This window comes from Myxine glutinosa, chromosome 7 (assembly GCF_964187855.1).
Source record: "Myxine glutinosa chromosome 7, kmMyxGlut1.1, whole genome shotgun sequence".
In the NCBI taxonomy this organism is placed as follows: domain Eukaryota; kingdom Metazoa; phylum Chordata; class Myxini; order Myxiniformes; family Myxinidae; genus Myxine; species Myxine glutinosa.
The window spans coordinates 92266074-92293874 of record NC_136267.1 but is presented as its reverse complement, the minus strand read 5'-3'; the positions used below and the strand labels follow the sequence as shown (position 1 = coordinate 92293874).

The window sequence follows — 27801 nt, the reverse complement described above, 5'->3', positions numbered from 1 at the left end:
GTACTTTTGTGAAACTAAATATTTATTTCCTCCTTTCACTGTACTTTTGTGAAACAGTAAATATTTATTTCCTCCTTTCACTGTACTTTTGTGAAACAGTAAGTATTTATTTCCTCCTTTCACTGTACTTTTGTGAAACAGTAAATATTTATTTCCTCCTATCAATGTACTTTTGTGAAACAGTAAATATTTATTTCCTCCTTTCACTGTACTTTTGTGAAACAGTAAATATTTATTTCCTCCTATCATTGTACTTTTGTGAAACAGTAAATATTTATTTCCTCCTTTCACTGTACTTTTGTGAAACAGTAAATATTTATTTCCTCTTTCACTGTACTTTGTGAAACAGTAAATATTTATTTCCTCCTATCATTGTACTTTTGTGAAACAGTAAATATTTATTTCCTCCTATCACTGTACTTTTGTGAAACTAAATATTTATTTCCTCTATCATTGTACTTTTGTGAAACAGTAAATATTTATTTCCTCCTTTCACTGTACTTTTGTGAGACAGTAAATATTTATTTCCTCCTATCATTGTAATTTTGTAAAACAGTAAATATTTATTTCCTCTATCATTGTACTTTTGTGAAACTAAATATTTATTTCCTCCTATCACTGTACTTTTGTGAAACAGTAATTATTTATTTCCTCCTATCACTGTACTTTTGTGAAACAGTAAATATTTATTTCCTCCTTATCACTGTACTTTTGTGAAACAGTAAATATTTATTTCCTCCTATCACTGTACTTTTGTGAAACAGTAAATATTTATTTCCTCCTATCACTGTACTTTTGTGAAACAGTAAATATTTATTTCCTCCTTATCACTGTACTTTTGTGAAACAGTAAATATTTATTTCCTCCTATCACTGTACTTTTGTGAAACAGTAAATATTTATCGTTTACGGACCCTGCATTGCCCAGTGCTGTACTCATCCTGTTGGCATTTTGAAGAAATCAAATTTTGTTTTGTTTTTCTATTATTTTTGTGGGGGCCTGATATTGTTCTTCTGAGCGGACCGCCATTTAATCTATAAGATAAACATGTCACGGTCCACCTGTCACGGTCCAGATCATCAATTTACATTGAATTCCTGTTTCTACCAATAAACACTCCAAAAAAATGCCCAATTGAGGTGAAACGTCAACGAACCCGTCGGAGACAGGTAACTCGCTGGTCTCTTATAGTGAAGATAAAGGTGAGGTCTGCGTTGTGTTTATTGGATATAAAAGTGAAGCTCGTTTAGATGTTTGTAGGCTATATAGATATAAGGTGAGGTTTGGTTACCTTTATAAGATATATATGGGATGAGCTTTGTGTTCGTTTTATCCGACATATTGTGTGATGTTTGGTTTAAAGTTAATGTGGGAGACTAGTGTTGGGATAGGGTTGTTTTTTGGAGTAGTTTTGAGTTCAATCATACTACATTAGGTTTTGGGTTGGGTGTGGAATTAGGTTTGGGGCCAAGGTTGAGGTTATGGTTGGAGTTACCTTTAGTGTGAGTTTTAAGGTTGTCTGTTAGATTGCGGGGAGGAGGATGGGGGTGCGGAGGGTTTAGTTTTGGGTTAAGGTTGTGATTAACATTAGGTTTATCTGGCAATGCTGTGTTTCTACCCTAAAGTTATGCACGTTTGACATACCTGGTGTTTACTGGGTCATAAGAAATCAGGACCCGAGTGCATATATGTTGCGGTTTATTCCTCACCGTGAATAACAATACCTCATTAAATTATATCGAGTATGAAGCGCACCAAAGACATTTGCTGTAAGCTAACTGGCAAAGATAACATGATGATGTAGTTTTTATGCCTCCTGAGGGCTTGCTTAGACCTTCAATGAGGCAGTTTCTCTTTTTGGACTCTCTTGGCAGAACAAAGCACTGTTCATGGGATGTTTCATAAGTCGACACCAATTGTAACCTCTCCGGCTCCCCCAAGCTCCACTGAGGTCCAACCTTCTTCGGAAGCTCTCCACACAACTTGAGGATGGGATTATACATGCATATAGAGAGCACTCATCACATCCACACAATGAGAAGTTTTGACGTCAGAATTCAAATCCTGAGATGGCACACACGATACCATTACCAACATGGCTACTCCTACCTGGATATGCACTCGTTCAGCAGTGGTTGCTGTGATTACCATGCCAAGTGGTTTCACAAACCGAATTAACCGTGCAGCCCACACCTGCGTGAAACAAGAGCCATTCAATGTCGCACAAAGGACTTGTCCTTATCGGGGCCTCTCCGGCTCCACGGTGACCCCTCTCTCCGAGACCGAGCGCCCTGGCACGGCATCTTTGTTTTCGAGTGGTAATTGTCACTCAAAATTAGCTTCCATGTCGGCAAAAGGTCGGATCATCAACGAACCCAGTTTGTAAATGGGATTGCCGACAATGATGCGTAGCACGCATAAGTGTCTTAATGGTACACGCACAGTATCTACCACAGGTCAGATAAGTGTACTAATAGTACATCCACAGCACCACATCCACATATCAGATAATAATTGATGGTACGTGCAGAGTAAGTTTACACAAATCAGATAATTGTACTAATGGTACATCCACAGTACCAATGATCAGATAATAATTGATGGTACGTGCAGAGTAAGTCTACAAAGATCATTGCATTCATTGTACATGCAGATTGTGTTGGACAGGTTGGACAAAGGGCCATGTATTTATTGGAGTGAGGTAGCATCGGGGTGAAGTTGGAGTGTTAAAAATAAACAAGTGAAATTGAGAAAAATAAGATAAGGAAGGAAAGAAAGGTAGGAGAGTGGGGAGCATGGAAAGAAGGAAGGTAAGTTTGAGAAGAGAGAGGAGAGAGAGGAGAGAGGAGAGGCAAGTACGGAATATATGGGATGGGAGATCCAAAAAAATTAATACAGTAAATCGCCATTTGTGTGTACATAACAAATACCAGTCATAATGGTATGTGCACGATATGTGCCACTTTAAGTATCGTGTGAAAGTGTTTTAATACAGTGGTTCAGTCTACGTGTATTCTATATGCACAATGGGCGTAAGCATTGGGCCTACTAGTCTACATCTGCTCCATGAAAAGTGTAAAGTATCCATATAGTTACATCTGTGCATTGAAAGAGTAAAATTTTTGTACATGTGCAAACTAACTGTGTCTTTCTCTGTTGTCATGTAATCTCGTAGCCTAATTGCATTCTGTAGTCGGGTAACAGGTTGTGACAGTATATGAATCGGACTTCGACGGCCGACTGAAGCGTGCGGTCGGAATGTTGGCGCGTCTTGATGATGGATCTTAACAATGTATGCTGTAAGAGTAGCGAACGGGCTGTTTATGAGGAAGAAATCCTCTTGCTTTGTGCAAAAGTCATCGTTTATCCCTATGCAGCTGCTACTTTTATTCCCAAAATCCTTGGTGTAACTGTACCCTCAGACAAGCGTTTCTTTGTGCATGGGGGTAAGCTCTTGGGGTGGACACAAAAGCTGCAACCTCTGGGATGCTTTAATGGAATTTAAGGAAAATGCATTACAGACTCTGCAGAGAGGGTCAAAGGGTTAAGGTGGAACTCTTATTTCGTTGGTTTGCTCATAATAGCATGTAGAGATACATTCAAAGTACACCTCCCCCATGCTAAATAAATAAATAACATATCCTCCAGCGCGCGACATTGCTGGAATGCCTTCGGCACCCGGCGACACGGCAGTGCAGCATAGGGAGATGGAATTGGGAGGGAGTGGTGTGCTTTTTCATAAATCTTACTATAATTCACCAAATGTCCGTCTGTCTGTCTGTCTGTCTGTTCGAAGGTACCGTAAAAACTGTTGAACCGATCGCAAAGATATTTTGGGTGGATAATCCTGGGATCTCCAGGAGTAAAATAGGCTATTAGTGGAGTGGCTTATGGAAATGATCGTGACACGCTGGCCCAAAGCACTAAATTTGGCACAGTTATACTTTAGGACCATACAAAACTTTTGAGAGGGGGCTGCCCGATTTTCGAGGTCCAGGTCAAGGTCAGGTCAAGGTCAAAGGTCAAATTATGTGTTTGTCACGTTTTTGCCATATCCAGCTCATAGCTGTCATAGAAACATTATCTCAGTGTCTAAATAATCATTTTTAAGGACAAGGAATCCATTTGTATTATGGAAAATATCCTCAGGTGCTGCCATATTGTATTTCAAGGTCAGGTGAAGGTCAAAGGTCAAATTATGTGTTGGTCATTTTTGCATCGGTGTTTTTGACGTACATCGATACGCTGAGGGAGGATACTGGATTGGCCAGTACAGAGGAGGTCGCGGCCTGCATGACTTATGCTTCACAATTTCCGTGACAGAGACACAGTCCTGTGCATGGCAGTCCTGCGTTCCTGCACGTGCAATTCTTTGAACAAGTGGGTGTCGCCTTACATCCGCACTTGAGTAGTTCTCTACAACTAAGAGCAGCAGCTGACAGGGTTGTCCAGGTTGGACGCCACCCGGTATCTGCTTTGGTCCACCCAAAGCCATCTGGATTTGGTGCAGCAGGATGAGCTACAGACTCTCTCTCCAAATGCTGGCTTGGTACAGGCATCGATTTACATCGTGTGCAGTGCTTGGACAACCATATCATCCACACAATCATGTTTGTCCAGGGTCATGAGTTCCTTTGATGTCTCCATGAATGGATTCCCCATTGTCACTATGGCATCGCACATATCGTTAACCTGTTTCTGGAACGTTTTCTGAATCGAATGTCCCTGGATGTGACTTTGGGAGGGTTGCTCTGACGAGTGATATAATTCGTGAAACTCTGTGAGGATTCTGGCTTGCTCAGGACCTGCCACCATCCATCGTTTCAGGGCAGCTGGATTTTCAGTGAGACCGATGGCTCCACCTGATCCCTTCACTGTTTCGTTATTTTGTTCATGTGCCTGGTCGAGGGGCATGCTCGAGAATTTTCGGCTAGTCTTCATGAACACCCAGTTCTGTTTTAACTCATCTCTGATCTCATTTGGCAGGGCCTTCATATCCCTGATGTGGACCGGTAGCCAGCGAGCATAGTTGGTGTGATCTAGCACGAAAAACCAGGGCGCTAGTGCTTCCAGCACATCTATGTAGAGGGCGAAGTTCCTTTCTCTGTGTGATCGGATAAAGATGAGTACCAACAGTTCAAGCTGCAAGATTTTATCCCAGAATTCAAAAGTTGGACTGTTTCGTATCATTTTTTCTTTCCAGTCTTCAAACGTTTTTTCCTCGTGTGTATTGCACATTGTGTTGAACGCATCACGTTGCAGTTTTGCCAGGGACATTGCAGTCACCTGATGTGCGTGACATGTCCTTGTTAGGTGTGCGACCTTCAGGAAGGAGTCTGCAGTTCCAGCAGTCGCAACACCAGCCTCACTCAGAGCTGCACACCATCCGGATCCCTCCAGGAGGTCTGCAACCATCCTCCATAGTGCCATTTCCGTATGTAGATCCCCCAGAATGATTATATATCGCGACTCGCCAAGAGTTTGTGGCCAATTCCACTGTGCATATTTTGCTAAAGCAAAAATGGGTTGATCCCCAACCATCACTGGTATTTGTCCGGGATTGCGTGTCTGTATCATTAGTTTCAGGACTTCCATCCCATGTTTCACCATGGCCATCGTTACGGCCTTCTCATAGAAGAGGGGCAAGAGAGCACTTATCCCAGGTGGGTCTGTGACATCTGGTTGACGATCAGCGTGATGAGCAGCCCATGTTATGAAGTCGCCTTTCTCAAGGTTGTCTTTTTTGTGAAGTTGCATTTTGTTGTTGTTGTTGTTGTTGTTGTTGTTGTTGCAGTCCCTTCGTGGATTCATTGACTAAATATGTTGGTTATGTGACTAAGACCAAGTTTTTTAGGTTATATATAAGCTGGATATTGCAAAAACATGACAGACACATAATTTGACCTTTGACCTTGACCTGACCTGGGCCTCTAAAATCGGGCAGCCCCCTCTCAAAAGTTTTGTATGGTCCTAAAGTAGAACTGTGCCAAATTTGGTCCTTTGGGCCAGTGTGTCACGATATCACTTAAATTTGGACTTTAGCCACCCCACTATATTTAGTTTTCCCAATTTCAGCTTTGGTCACCAGCATTCTCACGTTTGGACTACCGCATAACATTCGCGTTCACTTAACGTTCATTGTGACGATGTTTTCATTGTGACGATGTTGTTTTCCCGGGTGCCGCATCAACGGCTGCACCGATCGCTGCACCGATCAAACTCGGTGACCTCGGACAAAGACCTTTTATAAGGACATGGGTTGAATCCCTGCTTGAGAGAATTCTAACCCATTTCAACTGAAGGAAACACTTATCGGGAGTACATACGACATAGCGATTGTGAACACGATTATCGATCACGATTCACGATCACGATCACAATGATAATCACGATCATAGTGTATCGATCACTGTGGGACATTTGGTGAATTTTAGCGAGATACTGTTTAGATTTCGATGATTTGCGTGTGATATGATTTAACGGATGTTTATATGAATCGTTTGAAATAAAAAAAGCCTTCAATTTCTGATATTTTGCCTTTTTATTTGGGCCTCCCAATTGAAGCCCGCCCGTGTGGCGGCGGGTACCGTTGCTAGTCATACTAAAATATGGTACGCCATTTTTATCTGTCTGTCTAATGATTTTTTTTACACCAATACATTCTGTCGTTACTTATCCAATCTCAACCAAACTTGACAGGATGACAAAAGGTTACACAATAGAGGTTGTAGCGCATTCATTTGCCCCCGTCCCCAAGGGGGTTTTCTCCCCCCGAGCGAGTTTGCCCGCCGTTGCCGTCAATGGGGTTGCACGTTGAGGTGTATATAAATGTTAAATTGGCTTTATCTTGGCGTATTTCCAAAGAAGATTTATCGTGGCGTTTTTCCAAAGACGCTTTTAATCACAAAATTAATGATAATCGCATATTGTTAATATTATTACCAAACAATATTAATACTAACTAGCAACGGTACCCGCCATACGGCGGGTACCGTTGCTCGTCATATATAATGGCGATACAACAATTTTTACCGCTTTGCTTTGAAGAACAGGAATGAAGGGGGAGGAGCGTGTTAATATGTCTGGTTGAAGGCTTTGGGTAGTGAGGGGGCTTGAACCCAGATTTTATTCTTACAGCCACCATATTGGTGCTCACCGCCACTGCGATGCGAAGCGAAAGACACCTCAGAGCTGTCACATTCACAATCGAAATTTCGTAAGTACTCCCGATACGTGTTTCCTTCATTGTAAAAACTACCAAATAAACAGTTAAAAGGATTTTGATGGACAATGGACACTAAAATAGACACTAAAAATGGACACACATGGACACTGCTAGGACTTCCAGGAAAGAAGTCGGTATTTCAAAAAAGTGGATTTGGGGTGAATTAACGGGGGTAGAAAAGATCAAGGTTTTGGATGGGGGAAGATAAGAGATGGTGGTGAACAGCTGTTTTAAAGACCTGGAGGGAGGAGTGGGATTGAAGAGAGTGAGGGAGTTTGTTCCAGAGGTGGGAGAAAAGAGGAATGAAAGAGTGAAGGTGAATAGAGAGTGGTGAATAGAAAGTCTTGATTTTGGCAGTTCCTTGGACTATGCAAGATAGTCTGGAAAAATGTGGTCCACCTACTGTGTTCTGCCTAGACTCAGCAAGACAGTCACTCACAATGTGTCTGCAACTGAAACCCGCGGCTGATTTTTCTTATTCAATGTCATCTTCACTCGGTGACACTGGCACATCATTGGTTTGCCAACGTTTACAGAGTGAGCCGTTTTTTTACATCATGCATTAGCTCTCTCTAAATATTTGGTGTGGTTGTCCGCATTGCAGGACACGTCTTCCGACGTTTTTTCACAACCATCTGAAGCGAGTCCTTGAGTATCAGGGTGTGGACACAGGCCGATCAGGGCTAATGGTGTCATGGTCCATTCGTTTATAGCCACTGAACAACATGGAAGGTCAAAAGGCACACAACTCAGTTCCTGGGAAAACAACAAATTGAAAATGCATGTGCTTAATTTCCAAACTAATTTGTTCAAAAGTAGGAAGTAAGTTAGGAAGAACAAAATTAGATGCTGTGGTTTATGACAGTTCCACTGTAACACCACAAACGGCACAACGGGCATTCTCAGCACGACAAGGATGACACTCCAGTGTGTGTCCCCGACCCGACCCCCCAAACACTACTGAAACACCTACAACCATAATTCAAATCCTCAATGAACGTTAATCTGTTAAATTAGTGGGGGGTAAGGCAAAAAAGAAGCATGCAGCTCTTTGCACGACTCCCCCAATTATCATTGGTGACCCCGTCAAACAGGCAAGACTCTAAAACCCTTAGGGAGATCTACATTACTAACTGCAAGTGAAAATTACCCAACGATCATCGTGATACATTGGATTATGCGCATGCGCTAGATTGGAGGTCACGTTTTTCGAAGCTGTTCCATGCGCTCACGCTTTCGAAGCTAAGTATTTTTTTCACAATTGTGTTTTTGTCGAGACTGTATCTATCTTTCGGTGTGTGTACCTTTAGCGTGTCTTTCGGAAAATTTTCGGTGTTAATTTTTCGTACATGTATGCACAATCGTCGGTTAATTCGTGTCGCGTATTCTGAGGCCAAGTACTAGTACTAATAGGCTTAGGCTACCGTCTCCGACCTTGTGGTTTTGTTTTCTCTCAGCGATTCGTCGAATGCGCTGCAATTACTTTCATTCTCTGTTTCGTCCCAGTCGTTCACACCATACTTCCTTGTTTAATATCTCTACTCAAAAAAAAAAAACCCCAAAAAAAATATTTCCTTCTCAGTTAAAATTCGTTTATTTGTTGTTCTTATTTGTTCATTCGTTCTTCGTTCACGTTGTTCGTGATCACGCGATCACGTGGTTAGAAATGTTTAATCTCTCCCCTGAAGAACTGTATTCTGTCATATATTATAACACCTTTTTCTTCTTCTCCTATAAAAGGATGCTTTCGTCTTGCTCACCAAATCTATTCATTCCAAAAAAAAATACCATCTCTTACAGTTCCTCTTTTCTACATTCCCGAAACTCTCCAGCCCTCTACCCCTCCTTCAGCGTCCTCAAACGTATTTTTGACTCGAAGGTCTCAAACTCATTTTGCAAAAAATGTTCGTTTCCCATGAATCATACACTTTTCAAAATCCAATCTCACCCCTCCCCTGCAAATCTTCCCCATCCCCCCTTCCCTCCAAAACTTCCCCATCCCCCCTCCCCTTCAAAACTTCCCCATCAACACTCCCCTCCAAATCTTCCCCATTACCCATCTCTTTCAAATATTCCCCCTTGCCCCTCCCCTCCAAATCTTCCACATCACCCATCCCTTTCAAATCTTCCCCCTTGCCCCTCCCCTCCAAATCTTCCCTATCACCCCTTCCCTCCAAAACGTCCCCATCACCCCTCCCCTCCAAAACTTCCCCATCACCCCTCCCCTCCAAATCTACCCCCTTGCTCCTCCCCTCCAAATCTTCCCCATCACCCATCCCTTTCAAATCTCCCCCCTTGCCCCATACCTCCCCTCCCTCCTAAACTCCCCCCACACCCCTCCCCTCCGAGACCCTCCCTCGCTCCTCCCCTCATAGACTCCCCTCTCACCCCTCCTCCTCAAAGCATCCTCCCTGCTTCTTCCCCCTTCCAACTTTCACCTTCATCTCCCCCAGCCTTCTTCCTCGCTCTGCCCCCTCCTCAAATAACACCTCACTGTGCCTCACCCAATCTCCATCAAACCTTTTGTCCGCCCCATTCTTCCCTTTCTCCAAGCTATTCTGAAATCTCTGAAATCTCTGACACACCTTCAACAGCTCTCCCTACCTCTTCCTCCTCTTCCACATCTTACCGTACTCGGTACGGTAAGATACCTCCCCTCCCCCCCTGTTCTGTATCCGATGCTCCCCCTTCCTCTTCAGTAACGGTATGGACCTCAAACATCCAGGGCCTTCGCTCAAACTTGACTGATCTCTCCATACAGGTTGCTTCTGACAAACCAGATGTGATCTGCTTAACATAAACTTTCCTCGTTCATGATGTCTCTGATTCCTTTGTATCTCTCCCAGGTTACTCCGTCCTCAGGTATGATAGACCTGAGCCTCGTCCTGGAGGTGGGGTTGCTATCTTTATAAAAAAATTATCTTCCTCACTCGCCCTCCACTGCCCTCTCTCCACCTCACCCCCAGGAATACCTTTGGCTACGGCTTCCCCTTCGCTCCCACCTTTTGTTCACATGTGTGTTGTACCATCCACCAAACAGTGATGAATCCATCTACATCTCGCTGTCTGATAATATGGACCAACTTCTATCTACCCATCCCAACTCTCTCTTCCTCATATGTGGTGATTTCAATTGTCACCATGCCAGTTGGCTGGGTGTGGGTACCTCTCTCACCAGCCATGGCTATTCAGCAAAGGACTTCTGCGACTCACTGGGACTGACACAATCTGTCAATTTCCCGACCCGGATCTCAGTCAACGGAGCATCTTCTCTTCTGGACTTGGTTATGACTAACTTCCCTGAAAATGTCTGCTGCTCTTCTTCTGCTCCAATCGGCTCATCTGATTATGTGCTTGTTAAAGTGGACATCTCTCTGACCATTCTCAGAGAGCCTCCTCAGCGTCGACGAGTCTGGCATTTCACTCAGGCCAACTGGCACGGTCTTGAAGCAGCCATCAATCATCTGGACTGGTCTCCCATCTCTACCGCCTCTAACATCAACTCATCCTGGGAATTCTTCCAAAGAAAATTGCTCTCTCTCTCATGCACAGATTTATCCCATCTCTTCTTCAGTTGTCATACCCTTCCTCCCGTCCATGGTACACGGAATATTGTGGTGAGGCTGTTGCCCAGAAACAACTTGCTTTCGTCTCCTGGAAAGCAAATCCAACGGAAGGAAATCTCATTTCCTTTCACAAAGGCCGAAACAAGTGTATGTCCACCCTCAGGAGAGCCAGGAAACAATATCTCTCCGTTCTCAAGACCGAACTCTCTTATCTGTCTCCCTCTTCCAAATCCTGGTGGCGTCTGGTCAAATCTGTTTCTGGTCTTTGTTCCCCCTCCATCCCCTCCCTCACCTCAAACGGCTACACGGCTGACTCCGCACGTGAAAAAGCTGAATGCCTCAACTCTGTGTTTGCCTCTAAATCTTGTGTCCCAAACCCATCCCTCTCTGTAGCCACCGTACCCAGTCGTACCCAGCTGCTCCTGGACTCTGTGTCCTTTCCTCCTGACAAGGTGGAAAGTTTCTGTCAACACTCGACTGATTCTGCAACTGGTCCTGACGGCATCAGCCCACGGGTCCTAAAATCATGTTCTTCCGCTCTTTCACTCCCTCTCTGTTCCCTTCACCCTCTCTTTTGCTCAAGGTCATCTGCCATCTGCTTGGAAATCTGCCAACATCACCGCTTTGCACAAAAAAGGTGCAAAAACAGATCCCAGCAACTACAGACCAATCAGCCTTCTCCCAATTATCAGCAAAGTCATGGAATCCATCATTGCTTCAGATATGAAATCTTTCCTCTTCTCCAATGGCTTGATCTCTGACAATCAATTTGGTTTCAGACCTGGTCACTCTACTCTGGACATGCTGCTTCTGCTTTCTCAACAATGGATGGAGGTCCTCAACGCCAAACAGGAAATTAGAGCCGTCTCCCTTGACATTTCACGTGCCTTCGATACGGTCTGGAACCCCGCTCTGCTCACCAAACTCTCCTCCTTTGGTATCCATGAAAATCTCCACGCATGGCTGGTGGACTTCCTCTCTAGTCGTAGTCAACGTGTGGCCCTGAATGGGTTTCTCTCATCTCCTCTTCCTGTTCAGGTTGGAGTTCCCCAAGGCAGTGTTCTGGGCCTTGTGCTTTTTCTGGTCTTCATCAATGATCTCTCTGACTCTCTTGAAAATCCTCTCTATCTCTTTGCTGACGACTCTACTCTCTGTCGCTCCATTCCTCATCCCTCAGATCGGCAGTCTGCAGCCTCCTCACTCTCTGCAGACCTGGACAAAATCACAGACTGGGCAAACAAGTGGAACATGTCTTTCAATCCTGACAAATTTCACACCCTTGCGATGTCTCTCCGAAAACACCGACTGGACAACCCTCCCATCCACTTTCTGAATAATCCTCTCCAAGAAGTTCTGTCACTCAAGCTTTTGGGTCTCACTATCTGCCATGATCTTTCCTGGGAAAACCACATTTCAAATCTGGCCTCCAAAGCCAGTCGCCGACTGGGCATCCTCCGTCGTGCGAAGTCCTTCCTTGGTACACCTGAGCTCCTCACCACTTACAAGGCTTTCATCCACAGCGCTATGGAATACTGCTCTCCCCTCTGGTCTGGTGCTCCTGCCTCACACCTAGCTCGTCTTCACGCTGTTGAAACCAAAGCGTTCAGAATCATTGGAATCTCCTGCGATGAAGCTAACTCCAAGGGCCTTTCACTCACTCACCGCAGGCAGGTTGGTGGTCTTTCTGTCTTCTACCGGCTCCTCTCTGGCCTTGCCCCCCCAGCTCTCTCTGGGCTCTGTCCCCCAAATATTCCTACAGGTTGCACAAGATCTGCCTGCAACCCTCTTCTGGTTAAACTGCCAAAATCAAGACTTTCTGCTCACCTTCACTCCTTCATCCCTCTTTTCTCCCGCCTCTGGAACAAGCTTCCTCACTCTCTTCAATCCCACTCCACCCTCCAGGTCTTTAAAACAGCTGTTCACCACCATCTCTTATCTTCCCCCATCCAAAACCTTGATCTTTTCTACCCCCACTAATTTCACCCAAAATCCTACACTTTCTTTTGAAATACCAACTTGTCCTGGAAGTCCTTGGTCTCCTTGTGTTTTATACCTCTCCCCTCCCCCCCTTCCCACGCCTCCTCCCCCCAAGCCCTCTCCCTCCCACACTTCTCCCTGCTCTCAAATGTTGTGTTTGTGTGCTTCCCCTTCTCTCCCCATCTTGTCTTCCGCTCCCTCTTTTTATATATTTTGTTTGTCTGGTTGATTTGTTTGTGAAATAAATGTTAGCTCTTTCACGAGCCTCGATTCAGTATACCAAAAAAAAAAACCAAAAAAAAAAAACCTCCTGAATGAAGGGTAAACCTCTGAACTCGAAATTTCAAAAGAGAGGTAAAAAGGACACAGACCTAAGTCTGTTCAGCCACATGAAGCAGTCAGAATGTGGGCCCCAAATGAATAACCTAAGCATCTTATCCAGAGAAGACTATTTTACCCTCACCAAGATGCATCACCCTGAAACAGAGCAAAAAGAAAAGTGCTGCCTACCTGAACAACAAGACAACCTATACCCTGGACTAACAAAATAAGCCTAAAAATGCGCAGCTGGAGTACGGAGAAGAAAATCATCCTCAAGGACTGTGTATTCTGCACAAAGCACAAAGGAAATCGTTTTTATGACCAATACAAATAAAAAGATATCTTCCAAAATGAGCATGGCCTTTATCTCTCTTTTTCTGTATACAAAGTCAAGGCTCATGGAAGAGCTACAACACAGACCGGATAAAGACGCAAGAAAACAAAAGGAACAGCAGAAAGAAAATGAGGGAAACACCAACAGCAATGCAAGGACAAAAAGGGATGAGGGACATGGACAAAAAGTGATGCAAATAACGATAAGGGATGGGGAATATGCAGAGGGTGGACACTATGGATACAGGAGCAAACTTTCAGGAAGGAAAAACTGGAAATTTGGACAGTGACCCTGCCTCACACCATGCTCAGCTTCATCGCGGGATATTCCAATAATGGCATCTTGATTTTAATGGCGTTAAGCTGAGCATGTTGTGAGGCAGGGACACCAGTCCAGAGTGGAGAGCCGTATTCCATGAAGCTGCAAATGAAGGCTTTGGAGGGGAAGACAAGAGTTCATCTGTGCCAAGGAAGGACTCGCACGAAGGAAGATGTCCAGTCAGTGACTGGCTTTAGCGGACAACTTTGAAATGTGGCTTGCTCACGAAATATCATGGCTGATAGTGAGACCCAAGAGTTTGAGTGACATATTCAAGAGGATTGCTTTAAAGAAAGTAGGTGGGAGGGTTTCGCAGACGGTCCTTTCGGAGAGAGAGATTGCATTTGAAACTTGCAAGTACACTGGAAAATATGGACTAATGGAAATAATAGAGCGAGCTAGACAGCAAGCAGCCAGCTGCCAAAGAGAAATGACTCCATAAACAATAATAACTAGACCGGCACTCAGGAGAGTGCATATACCTCCACCTGGTTGGCCATATCACTCAATGGTGAAGAATCATTTAAAAATTATACCAGCTGGATACGGATCCGGATCTTCACCAAAATCGAATCTAATCGTTCTTGTCACACAACACAACCGGTCCACCAAGTTTCGTCCAAATCCATCCACAACTTTTTGAGATATCCTGCTATGTATCGTTTTTGGCCCGATCTCCCAATGGTGAAGAATCACTTTAAAAATTCTAGTAGCCGGATCCGAATCTTTACCAAAACCTAATAATTTAGTCATTGTCACATACGCTACATCTCTGCCAAATGTCGTCCGAATCCGTCCAAAACTTTTTGAGATATCCTGCTATGTATCAATTTTGGCCCCATCTCCCAATGGTGAAGAATCACTTTTTAAAAATTATAGTAATCGGATCCGAATCCGGATCTTCACCAAAATGTAATTGTCCTTGTCACATACGCTACATCTCTGCCAAATTTCGTCCGAATCCATCCAAAACTTTTTGAGATATCCTGCTATGTATCGTTTTTAGCCCCATCTCCCAATGGTGAAGAATCACTTAAAAAATTATCGTAATCGGATCCGAATCCGGATCTTCACCAAAATGTAATTGTCCTCGTCACATACGCTACATCTCTGCCAAATTTCGGCCGAATCCAACCACAACTTTTTGACATATTTTCTTCACAAACGGACAGACAAACGGAACAAGCGTTACGCCTAGGTCCCCCGTCGGGGAAGTGATGTGAGTCGACAAAGTGGAACACGCAGAAAACATGCTATGATATGATATTTCGCTCACAAGGGTCAGACATATATATGGTGGCGGCCGTCCTGGATTTTGACGTGGCGACCCACTTTACAATGGCGGTCTTCCTTATGCCGAGGTACACCCACACACCAAATTAGAAGTTGGTACTTCGCTTATTTTTCAAGATATGCAGGTTACACGGTTCAGACATACATGGCATCAGACATACATGGCGGCGGCCATCTTGGATTTTGACGTGGCAACCCAATTTTAAACAGCGTTCTTGCTTGTGCCTAGATACACCCACACACCAGACTATAAGTTGGTACTTCGCTTATTTTTCAAGATATTTCGCTCACAAGGTTCAGACATATATATGGTGGCGGCCATCTTGAATTTTGACGTGGCGACCCAATTTTCAAAAGCCTTCTTCCTTATGCCTAGATACACCTACTCACCAGATTATAAGTTGGTACTTTGCTTATTTTTCAAGATATTCATCTCACAAGTTTCAGACATACATGGCGGCGGCCATCTTGGCTTATGACGTGGCGACCCGATTTTAAACAGCGTTCTTCCTTGTGCCTAGATACACCCACACACCAGATTAGACGTTGGTACTTCGCTTATTTTTCGAGATATTTCGCTCACAAGTTTCAGACATATATATGGTGGCGGCCATCTTGGATTTTGACGTGGCGACCCAATTTTCAACAGCTTTCTTCCTTATGCCGAGATACACCCACACACCAAATTAGAAGTTGGTACTTCGCTTATTTTTCAAGATATGCAGGTTACAAGGTTCAGACATACATGGCGGCGGCCATCTTGGATTTTGACGTGGCGCCACAATTTTCAATAGCGTTCTTCCTTATGCCTAGATACACCCACACACCAAATTAGAAGTTGGTACTTCGCTTATTTTTCAAGATATTCATCTCACAAGGTTCAGACATACATGGCGGCGGCCATCTTGGATTTTGACGTGGCGCCACAATTTTCAATAGCGTTCTTCCTTATGCCTAGATACACCCACATACCAGATTAGAAGTTGGTACTTCGCTTATTTTTCAAGATATGCAGGTTACAAGGTTCAGACATACATGGCATCAGACATACATGGCGGCGGCCATCTTGGATTTTGACGTGGGTTGCACCCACACACCAAATTCGAATGCGGTCCTTCGCTTACGCACGCACGCACGCACGGACGGACGGACGGACGGACACACGGACGGAGGGGAAAGCCATAGTCCCCCTTTCGCTCCGCTGAGCGACGGGGGACTAAAACAGACAGGGGTGAAAACATAACATCTATCCATCCACCTTTGGTGGCGGAGGTAATAATGGAGCAGCTATTTTAAAAAGTACTTCCCATATAAACTTGATGTCAAGAGGCAAACATCAAACATACGTCGATAACTTCTTGAGATATCCTGCTCAAAGACAAACAAGCAGACAGACAGACAAACTGAGCTGAACCCTCCGACCTGCATCTTTCATCCAATAACTGGTCACCTTCATCCAGACTGGTGAAGTTGATATAACATGCTCTCCCTTTATTACCCCTCAATCTTTACAGACAGAATCTTTACAGATGTTTTCCACAGAAAACTCTTCACATGACAAGGCATAATGTTTGAACTCAGTAGGCCGAATTGCTTCCACAGGCCTTCAAAAGTGCCAATGCTTTCTTTGCTCTAGCGAAAGGTAAATGCTTCAAACGTCAGGATGATCAATGAACATTTCATTCATAAAATCCGTTGTTTCAGGGGTTACCACCGATATTAAACAAATGGCTCGAAAAAACAATTATATGCAGTCTGAGGATTTTATATGGGAGTCCCTTTTCAAACGCAGTAGTTCATGAGGGAAATAAGAGTCGACTACAATTTGTGGACCAGTTTCACATGTAAATCAAACCATAAGTAACTAGAACGGGCACTCGGTAGAGCGCATACCTTCGCCGCAGCTACTGTTCTGTACTTGGCATGGGAGTGTAGGGAACAGAACAACAAAAATACGATTTTGACCTTTTCGTGACCTTGACCTTGACCTTTGACCCGATTGCTCCCAAAATCTAATCAAATGTGTCCCGTATAATAACCAATCATCCCACCAAATTTCATGCAATTCGGTTGAATACTTTTTGAGTTATGCGAATAACATACACACACACACACAGACATACAAATAAATACACAGCGATCAAAACATAACCTTCCGCTTTTGCGAAGGTAAACATATGGTTACCTCCAACACCAAAGATGGATGGAGGTTATGTTTTCACTCCTGTCTGTTTGGTACTTGCGAAAATCGACGATTTTTCCAGGATATTGATTGGTCTTGTGCCTTATTACCTTCGCAAAAGCGGAAGGTTATGTTTTGATCGCTGTGTATTTATTTGTATGTCTGTGTGTGTGTGTGTGTGTATGTTATTCGCATAACTCAAAAAGTATTCAACCGAATTGCATGAAATTTGGTGGGATGATTGGTTATTATACGGGACACATTTGATTAGATTTTGGGAGCAATCGGGTCAAAGGTCAAGGTCAAGGTCACGAAAAGGTCAAAATCGTATTTTTACCATAGCGCGGTCAATTTTTATCCAATTGGCATGCAACTAATGCCAAAATGTTCAGAATTCAATGCCCGATCTTGTGATATACGACATGACCCAGTGAAGACATTACCCTTGTTAGCGGTTGGGGGTCAAAGGTCAGGGGGGTCACGACCTTGCAAAATGTGCGTTTTTTGTCATAACTCGGTCAATTCTTATCCGATTTGCATGAAATCAGCACCAAACTGTTCACTGTTCTGTTCCCTACACTCCCATGCCAAGTACAGAACAGTAGCTGCGGCGAAGGTATGCGCTCTACCGAGTGCCCGTTCTAGTTCCATCTGTTTGTCTACATGTATGTTAATCGCCTAGAGGTCACAATTTTAAACCGATCTTTACGAAACTTCACCAAATGGTAGGGTTCGTCATAAGGAAGAAGTCTATTGATTTTGAGGTCAAAAGGTCAATATAGGCCAAAGGTCAACAACTTAAGGTGGAAATGCTAAAATCCTCAATTTTCATTTGATTGCCTTGAAATTTCAAGAGGCTTTTCCTATCAGGTAAATCAATTGAATCACCAATTATTTTTGAGGTCAACATAGGCCAAAAGGTCAACATAGGCCAAATGGTCAACATAGGCCAAATGGTCAACATAGGCCAAAAGGTCAACATAGGCCAAAAGTCAACAAATTTGGTGTCATTTCTAAACTCCTCAATTTTCATCTGATTGAATTTGCATTTCCATTCATTAAATTCAACCACCAATTATTTTTGAGGTCAAAAGGTCAAGATAGGCCAAATTTCTAAAATCGTCAATTTTCTCTGATTGACTTAAAATTTGAACAGGATTTGCATACTGCATCATTGAATTCAACCACCAATAATTTTTGAGGTCAACATATGAGAAAAGGTCAACATAGTCCAAAGGTCAACAACTTATTTAAGGGATTTTAGGGATTTTGCTATGCACGACATGCAGTATTTATTGTTTGTCTGTCGGTCTGTCTGTCTGGTTGCTTGTGAACAGGATAGCTCAAAAAGTTGTGGACGAATTTGGATGAAACTTGGTGGACAGGTTGGGTGTGTGACAAGGAAGAAACGATCCAGTTTTGGGTGAAGATTCAATTCAGGATTCGAATCAGATAATTTTTTTGAAATGATTTTTCACCATTGAGTGTTCGGGCCAAAAACGATATATTTCAAAAACTTGTGGATGGAATCGGACGACACAAGGTGGATGAGTTGGTTGGTGACAAGAACTAGCGATTAGATTTTGGTTCAGGCCAGAATCCTGATCTGGCCTATCAATACGATACAAAACACAAGCTGTTCAGCCTAGCAGAGGTATGCTCTCTACCGAGTGTTGTTCTATTTAAAAAAAAATTATATTGTCAATTGTTTTAATATATTGTATTGCAAATGAAACAACCATTTTTGTAAAGCTCCAAGCGGCTGATGAAATGCATAAAGCTGACGTACCTGGAGGCCCAACAGTAGAGGAGACAAATGCTTTGCATCGAGCATGAAAGCCAAGGAATTGTACAAAGCATCCAGGTGCACCTGGTCATTGTGCAGAGCAGTCAGGTAACCCAGGAGAGAAGTCTCAGGGAGGGCAACGCGCACCCATGAGCGACAGCGGCGCACATGTTGGTCCGTATGTGTGGGTTATGGGCCTATGGCATAACAGAGTCAGCATATATCTGGGGTACGAATGGGAGAAGCTAATCATCACGGAAGAGAATCCGAAATGGACATCCCCCAAAAAAAAAATGAAAAAAAAGGTAACACTCGATACAACGTTTTTTCGTGTTTTCGCAAAGTTTTCGTCTGTTATGATTCTGGATGCGGCATTTAAACTTTGATAACGTCCGATTGGCATGGTTAGGGGTATCCAGGTGAGAGGAAAGCGAAGGCGGAGTTAGCACCAACTATAGTGTATGGCGGTGCAGAAAAGCAAGCAGGCTCGTTCAGCACTCCACAATAACTTCTCCATTTTTGCTGCAAGAATGAGTGCCGGAGACAGACAGAAGTAAAATAAAATGCCGCGTTTGCTCCTAATAGTACTAATGGCCCACGGAGGCGGCGATTGGACCGTTAACTCCTCGAGTTCATAAATTATTCATTCCATGAGAGTTCCAAAGGCCAATTTTTTTATGTGCCTCGGAGCACTAATTTTCAGCTAAAAGCTGTGGCCCGTGAAGCAACAACCATTCGTCTTCCCCATCCTTTGCGTAAGGTGGCACACCAGGCCGGCCCGAGAGCTCAAGCAGACTGCTTATTTAATTGCAATATTTATTTTAAACTGCGCAGAGAGCATGAAACGCGTGTGTTATATACAATTTAATGGCTCGTTTCCTCCAAGATGTCTCAAAGTAAATAGGAAAGGATAATTCTCGCGAGCTATAACATCCAGTACAATTACAGTGAGTTAACCCTTTAGGATAACCATTATGTCGTGACTCATTTCGTTTGGAGCACCTCTCCCGGAGAGTGATGTGCTCCTTATATCTGCATTTTTCGTTTATACCGAGTCGAGGCTCATGGAGGAGCTACAACACTGAACGAATCACGACATAAGACAACGAAACTAGAACGACCTCGGTAGAGAGCATACCTCCGCCAGGCTGAACAGGTTACGTTTTGTGTTCCACTGATAGGCCGGATCTGGATTCGGACCTGAACTGAAATCGAATCCACTCGTTCGTGTCACCTGTCCAACTCTTCCACCAGGTTTCGTCCGATTCCATCCACAAGAATTTGAAATATCATGGTAGGTATCGTTTTTAGCCCGATCACTCAATGGTGAAGAATCACTTAAAAATTCTTGGATCTAGTTCCATATTCGGATCTTCACCAAAATCAAATCAATTCTTCCTTGTCACACACACACAACCTCTCCACCAAGTTTCATCCAAATCCATCCAAAGTTTTTTGAGATATCCTGCTATATATCGTTTTGACCCTGCCCCCATCTCTCAATGGTGAAGAATCACGAAAAAAAATGTATTGGCTCCAGATCTGGTTGCGGATTTTCACCAAAATGTAATCATTTCGTCCTCTTCAGACACCCCACCTCCCCACCAAATTTTGTTCGAATCCGTCCACAAGTTTTTGAGATATCCTGTTCACAGACAGACAATCAAACACACAGGGGTGAAAACAAACACCTTTGGTGGGTTTAGAGAGGGTTAATGGGGGTCAATAAGATCATTGGTGTACATGGGGGGGGGGGGGCAGAGGGCGGGAGGGTTGGGTGATCTGATATGGTGGTAAATCTGAGGGTGATCTAAGATGGTGGTAAACCTGAGGGTGATCTGAGATGGTGGTAAACCTGAGGGTGATCTGAGATGGTGGTAAACCTGAGAGTGATCTGAGATGGTGGTAAATCTGAGGGTGATCTGAGATGGTGGTAAATCTGAGGGTGATCTGAGATGGTGGTAAACCTGAGAGTGATCTGAGATGGTGGTAAACCTGAGGGTGATCTGAGATGGTGGTAAATCTGAGGGTGATCTGAGACGGTGGTAAATCTGAGAGTGATCTGAGATAGTGGTAAATCTGAGGGTGATCTGAGATGGTGGTAAATCTGAGAGTGATCTGAGATGGTGGTAAATCTGAGGGTGATCTGAGATGGTGGTAAATCTGAGGGTGATCTGAGATGGTGGTAAACCTGAGGGTGATCTGAGATGGTGGTAAACCTGAGGGTGATCTGAGATGGTGGTAAATCTGAGAGTGATCTGAGATGGTGGTAAATCTGAGGGTGATCTGAGATGGTGGTAAATCTGAGGGTGATCTGAGATGGTGGTAAACCTGAGGGTGATCTGAGATGGTGGTAAACCTGAGGGTGATCTGAGATGGTGGTAAATCTGAGAGTGATCTGAGATGGTGGTAAATCTGAGGGTGATCTGAGATGCTGGTAAATCTGAGAGTGATCTGAGATGGTGGTAAATCTGAGGGTGATCTGAGATGGTGGTAAACCTGAGGGTGATCTGAGATGGTGGTAAATCTGAGGGTGATCTGAGATGGTGGTAAATCTGAGGGTGATCTGTGATGGTGGTAAATCTGAGGGTGATCTGAGATGGTGGTAAATCTGAGGGTGATCTGAGATGGTGGTAAATCTGAGGGTGATCTGTGATGGTGGTAAATCTGAGGGTGAACTGAGATGGTGGTAAATCTGAGGGTGATCTGAAATGGTTGTAAATCTGAGGGTGATCTGAGATGGTGGTAAATCTGAGGGTGAACTGAGATGGTGGTAAATCTGAGGGTGATCTGAAATGGTTGTAAATCTGAGGGTGATCTGAGATGGTGGTAAATCTGAGGGTGATCTGAGACGGTGGTAAATCTGAGGGTGATCTGAAATGGTGGTAAATCTGAGGGTGATCTGAGATGGTGGTAAATCTGAGGGTGATCTGAGATGGTGGTAAATCTGAGGGTGATCTGAGATGGAGGTAAATCTGAGGGTGATCTGAGATGGTGGTAAACCTGAGGGTGATCTGAGATGGTGGTAAATCTGAGAGTGATCTGAGATGGTGGTAAATCTGAGGGTGATCTGAGATGGTGGTAAACCTGAGGGTGATCTGATATGGTGGTAAACCTGAGGGTGATCTGAGATGGTGGTAAATCTGAGAGTGATCTGAGATGGTGGTAAATCTGAGGGTGATCTGAGATGGAGGTAAATCTGAGGGTGATCTGAGATGGAGGTAAATCTGAGGGTGAACTGAGATGGTGGTAAATCTGAGGGTGAACTGAGATGGTGGTAAATCTGAGGGTGATCTGAAATGGTTGTAAATCTGAGGGTGATCTGAGATGGTGGTAAATCTGAGGGTGATCTGAGACGGTGGTAAATCTGAGGGTGATCTGAAATGGTGGTAAATCTGAGGGTGATCTGAGATGGTGGTAAATCTGAGGGTGCTCTGAGATGGTGGTAAATCTGAGGGTGATCTGTGATGGTGGTAAATCTGAGGGTGATCTGAGATGGTGGTAAATCTGAGGGTGATCTGAGATGGTGGTAAATCTGAGGGTGATCTGAGATGGCCCATATGCATTTAGAATCGAACATGACACAAAGCTACAAAAACGGTTAGATGCAGTTTTGTGGTATGTATCATCACAATTAACTGCTGACAACTTTCTGATACCCACATATGTGCCACATGTGGTGAAGGAACCTGTTTAAACAGGTTCCGAAATGATTCTTTGCTTTATTGATACCTCTGATGCCTCTACGACTCACTCAGGTGTTATCTGATGGCTCGTCTTCCATCCCCATGGAGTGTATTCAAGTTTGCCTATTGTAACCCACGTATTGGAGGAATTACTTTTGGTGTTCCATAACGCTGTGGGTATGTACTTTAGACATCATCAACATCTTATCACTTTGATGTTAAGGGAAAATATTTTGAAAGACTTCTTGACCACAACTGGATATGATCTGACGGTATTCCTTCACCTCTTTTCAAGGTCAATATAGGCCAAAGGTCAATAACTTAAGGTGGAATTTCTAAAATCCTCAATTTTCATTCGATTGACTTGAAATTTCAAGAGGCTTTTCCTATCAGGTAAATCAATTCAATCACCAATTATTTTTAAGGTCATCATGGGCCAAAAAGTCCAACATAGGCCAACATAGGCCAAACAACCTGCTTCGCTATCTTACCATCAAAAACTCGAGAAAGTCTAAGGCTGGAAGTATTAGGATAGCTTCAGAACAACAACATGACGAATATTTAGTCAGAGTTGGATGCATGCTCCTAAAGCAATTATTTTATAGACTAGGCTCATGGATGCTCAGAACAACAGGCGGCAATGGATGAACAGGAAAAAAATTGGGGGCAAAGGAAAAACTGCGGGACAACAAACGGATACACAACTGCACAATCACAGAAGAAGGTTGGGAACAGGTGCTCTGCATATGCAGCAAAGAACAGGAGTGGAAGCAGGAGAGACCATGTGGGGATGGTGAACAGCAGACTTGAAATCATGGAGGGAGGGAAGAAAGAGGTCAAGACAACGGATTCAAGAAGACCATTCGAGATCAGAAAAACAAGTCTTCATTTCAATGGGGATGCAAACAAGGGAAGGATTTATGTAGAATGTGTGGCGACTTGGCCGGGCAAAGGTTCAGAGGAGAGGTGAGAGGTCAGGAGGAGCAAAACCAGAACATAGCCAGTAAACAACCACATGGGCACAACTCTTCCCAATGTGCGTAAGAAAGAGACCCTGAGACTCGGCTTCTTGGTGCGAGATTCCACTGATGATCAATAATATTGTAAATGTTCACAGCAGAGCAAAAAATATTGAAGCAAGTGTTTTGCTATCTCTGTGACATGAAGCAAGGGCAGAATTAGAGTAGGACAGACGAGGATGTTGAACCAGAAAACTCTGTCACATCCTCGCCTGGCACAAAGCAAGCCGGTTGAGCCTCTGCCGTTGCAAGCACATCTGCAATTCTTTGCAATTACCACGAATGTAAATGCACGCGTTTAGAGTGCTCTGTATTTATTGATATGAATGCCGTAATTTTTACTTAACGAGCAAGCAATGCTGTCAGATTTCTTAATGATATTCATTATGCCTTGTTTTGGCTTTCGCCCACTTTATACTCGCGGGATCCTGCACTCGCTTCGTGCACAAAATGTTGCTGCAGGTCCGACGACAAGACATTATTAGTCCACTGCAAGTCATTATTAGTCCACCACAAGACATTATTAGTCGACCACAAGACATTATTAGTCCACCACAAGGCATTATTAGTCCACCACAAGACATTATTAGTCGACCACAAGACATTATTAGTCGACCACAAGACATTATTAGTCCACCACAAGACATTATTAGTCGACCACAAGACATTATTAGTCCACCACAAGACATTATTAGTCCAACAAAAGACATTATTAGTCCACCAAAAGACATTATTAGTCCACCACAAGACATTATTAGTCCACCACAAGTCATTATTAGTCCACCACAAGACATTATAAGTCCACCACAAGACATTATTAGTCCACCACAAGTCATTATTAATCCACCACAAGTCATTATTAGTCCACCACAAGACATTATTAGTCTACCACAAGTCATTATTAGTCCACCACAAGACATTATTAGTCCACCACAAGACATTATTAGTCCACCACAAGACATTATTAGTCCACCACAAGACATTATTAGTCCACCACAAGACATTATTAGTCCACCACAAGACATTATTAGTCTACCACAAGTCATTATTAGTCCACCACAAGACATTATTAGTCCACCACAAGACATTATTAGTCCACCACAAGACATTATTAGTCCACCACAAGTCATTATTAGTCCACCACAAGACATTATAAGTCCACCACAAGACATTATTAGTCTACCACAAGTCATTATTAGTCCACCACAAGTCATTATTAGTCCACCACAAGTCATTATTAGTCCACCAAAAGACATTATTAGTCCACCACAAGTCATTATTAGTCCACCACAAGTCATTATTAGTCCACCACAAGACATTATTAGTCCACCACAAGACATTATAAGTCCACCACTAGACATTATTAGTCCACCACAAGTCATTATTAGTCCACCACAAGTCATTATTAGTCCACCACAAGACATTATTAGTCCACCAGAAGACATTATAAGTCCACCACAAGACATTATGTCTACCACAAGTCATTATTAGTCCACCACAAGACATTATAAGTCCACCACTAGACATTATTAGTCTACCACAAGTCATTATTAGTCTACCACAAGACATTATTAGTCCACCACAAGTCATTATTAGTCCACCACAAGTCATTATTAGTCCACCACAAGTCATTATTAGTCTACCACAAGTCATTATTAGTCCACCACAAGTCATTATTAGTCCACCACAAGACATTATTAGTCCACCACAAGTCATTATTAGTCCACCACAATACATTATTAGTCCACCACAAGACATTATTAGTCCACCACAAGACATTATTAGTCCACCACAAGTCATTATTAGTCCACCATAAGACATTATTAGTCCACCACAAGTCATTATTAGTCCACCACAAGTCATTATTAGTCCACCACAAGTCATTATTAGTCCACGACAAGTCATTATTAGTCCACCACAAGTCATTATTAGTCCACGACGAGACATTATTAGTCCACCACAAGACATTATTAGTCCACCACAAGTCATTATTAGTCCACGACAAGTCATTATTAGTCCACCACAAGTCATTATTAGTCCACGACGAGACATTATTAGTCCACCACAAGTCATTATTAGTCCACCACAAGTCATTATTAGTCCACGACAAGTCATTATTAGTCCACCACAAGTCATTATTAGTCCACGACGAGACATTATTAGTCCACCACAAGTCCCCTCACAAGACATTCCCGTCCTTAATTATACCGTTTATTGCTTAGCCATGAGGCTTTTTCATTGGATGTTTTTTGCAGGGAAATACATAAATCAATAAATATAACTTGCTTTGGACTCTGCCAACACGAAATCTTGTGCCAGCCATGGCAGCACCAGTCCTGAACAGGATTTGCAGGCACTGGGAACACAAAGCAAGAGTCGGAGCCAAGAGAGTTTCCGATCTTTTGTGCAGAGGAGACCATGATGGAGAAAGACGTCGTATCCTGCAGAGATGCTGCCATGGACAAGCCCGCGCAAGCCGCAGGCACGGGCAGGTTGGGAGGATTCTTTAGCCGATGGGCTGTGCGCATCGCACAGGCCGCGCCATTGTTTCCATCACGGGAGTGGGTTGCTGCTCGATGTGATTGAGCCGAGCTGAGTGTGATGAAGCCCAGGTAAACAGGCGGAGCTGGAGGGCCTTCATGCACACGAGCAAAAACAATGCTATCCAGATATTGAACTCTTTTTGTGCCCACCCTTGTTATTAGTCCTATGAGAGGAAGCTTCATAAGCGCATTTTGTTCTCTTTTCTCCCACCTGATTTCTTTGTCGTAGATACTAGGCCGTGAATCTTATATTTAATCGACCAATGGGTTTAAAATTTTGGCTCTTTTTGTTTCTTTGCCCCCAAAGATTTGCCCAAAGCTTGTTGGCATCCATGGGGAGCAGAGTCGGCGTCAGAACAAATCTAATCGGGGGGCATTAGGGTAACCGTGGGGGGGGGGGGGGGCACAAACTGCCGTTCGAGAACTCAATCTATGATGTAAATGCTTGATAATAAGAGTTTGCCGTCAACAGTCAACACACCAACCCAGTTACAATTTAAAAACATGCTGCAAATTCTCTCTCTTACACACACACACATACACACACACACACACACAAACACACACACACACACACACACACACACACACACACACTGCAGTGTGCCCCCACACTGCACAAAATATAGCCTACGTGCAAGCCACGTCTCTGGCTCTCACTCTTTCACTTTCACTCACTGCACTGTGCGCGTCATTGGACCATCATTTGAAATAGACTATTTTTCTCCACTCTTACCGAATAAATGCAGACACCCAAAAATCATTCAACATTTTGCGTAATAATCATGAAAGCCAAGGTTGGCATCATAAAGTGAATTAAACGCATGGCTTACCTTCAGAAGAGTCGCAGGTGGCGAGTGTTGGTGCTGAACCTCCTAAGAATGGTGCACTTCCACTCAGTTGTGCATTTTCGGGTTAAGTCCCTCTCAAACCCGAGCTGAACCAACGGCCTTTCTTTTGTGGAGCATTGCGTGTCTGTGGTCCGAAAATACGTTTCTCAGAGTGGAGAATGAATTCTCGCACATTGCTGTGGAGGCGCAAAATGTTGAGGCATGTTTGAAAGCAGTCAGTACACTGGGCATTCCGATCAGATGTGTGTGGTACTCTGAGAGGATGTGCTGTGTAGCCAATCCCCCTCGATTGGCTGTGATTGTTTTTGTGAGCTGAAAAACTGTTTATCAACTTCGTAATCTGTCTCAATTATAGGCGATCGTGACAGGTCCATAATATGCTTCACAGTCTTTATATCAAGAAATGTATCACTTTCTGGATTCAGTGCAACAAGTGCACCAGCCAAGTGTGAGTTGCGCTCGCTGAATCTGTGATCCATCTCTCCAAGCACTGAATCGATAGTGTTGTGGTGCAGTCTCTGAAGTTCTGTTTTTTTGTCATCATCCCTGTGTCCTGTAGTTCCCATAACGACATACTCATCCATATTCGTGTTTGCTTTGCATCTCCGTTTGGGGATCGCGGGTCTCGGTGATGCGTTGGCAGCCGTGGCCATGTCCCACATGTCCAAACTCCTCGTCAATGAGCATACTACTTCCTCAA

At 43.6% G+C, this 27801-nt stretch overlaps 1 protein-coding gene across 2 annotated transcripts; it reads right to left on the bottom strand.

Moving 5' to 3' along the window:
• Nucleotides 1–1681: 1681 nt before the first annotated feature.
• LOC137431410 (uncharacterized) lies at nt 1682–27113 on the bottom strand. Of its 2 annotated transcripts, XM_068122708.2 has the most exons (3): nt 27084–27113; nt 19006–19199; nt 1682–7981 (listed from the first exon to the last, which is right to left on the bottom strand). In XM_068122708.2, exon 3 carries the CDS (start codon nt 5809–5811, stop codon nt 4564–4566), a length of 1248 nt encoding a protein of 415 aa, XP_067978809.2. In that variant the 5' UTR covers nt 5812–7981; nt 19006–19199; nt 27084–27113; the 3' UTR covers nt 1682–4563. The 2 variants fall into 2 exon arrangements, with proteins under 2 accessions (XP_067978809.2, XP_078638113.1); XM_078781987.1 differs by lacking the exon at nt 27084–27113 and having other exon boundaries at nt 19006–19574.
• Nucleotides 27114–27801: the final 688 nt, after the last annotated feature.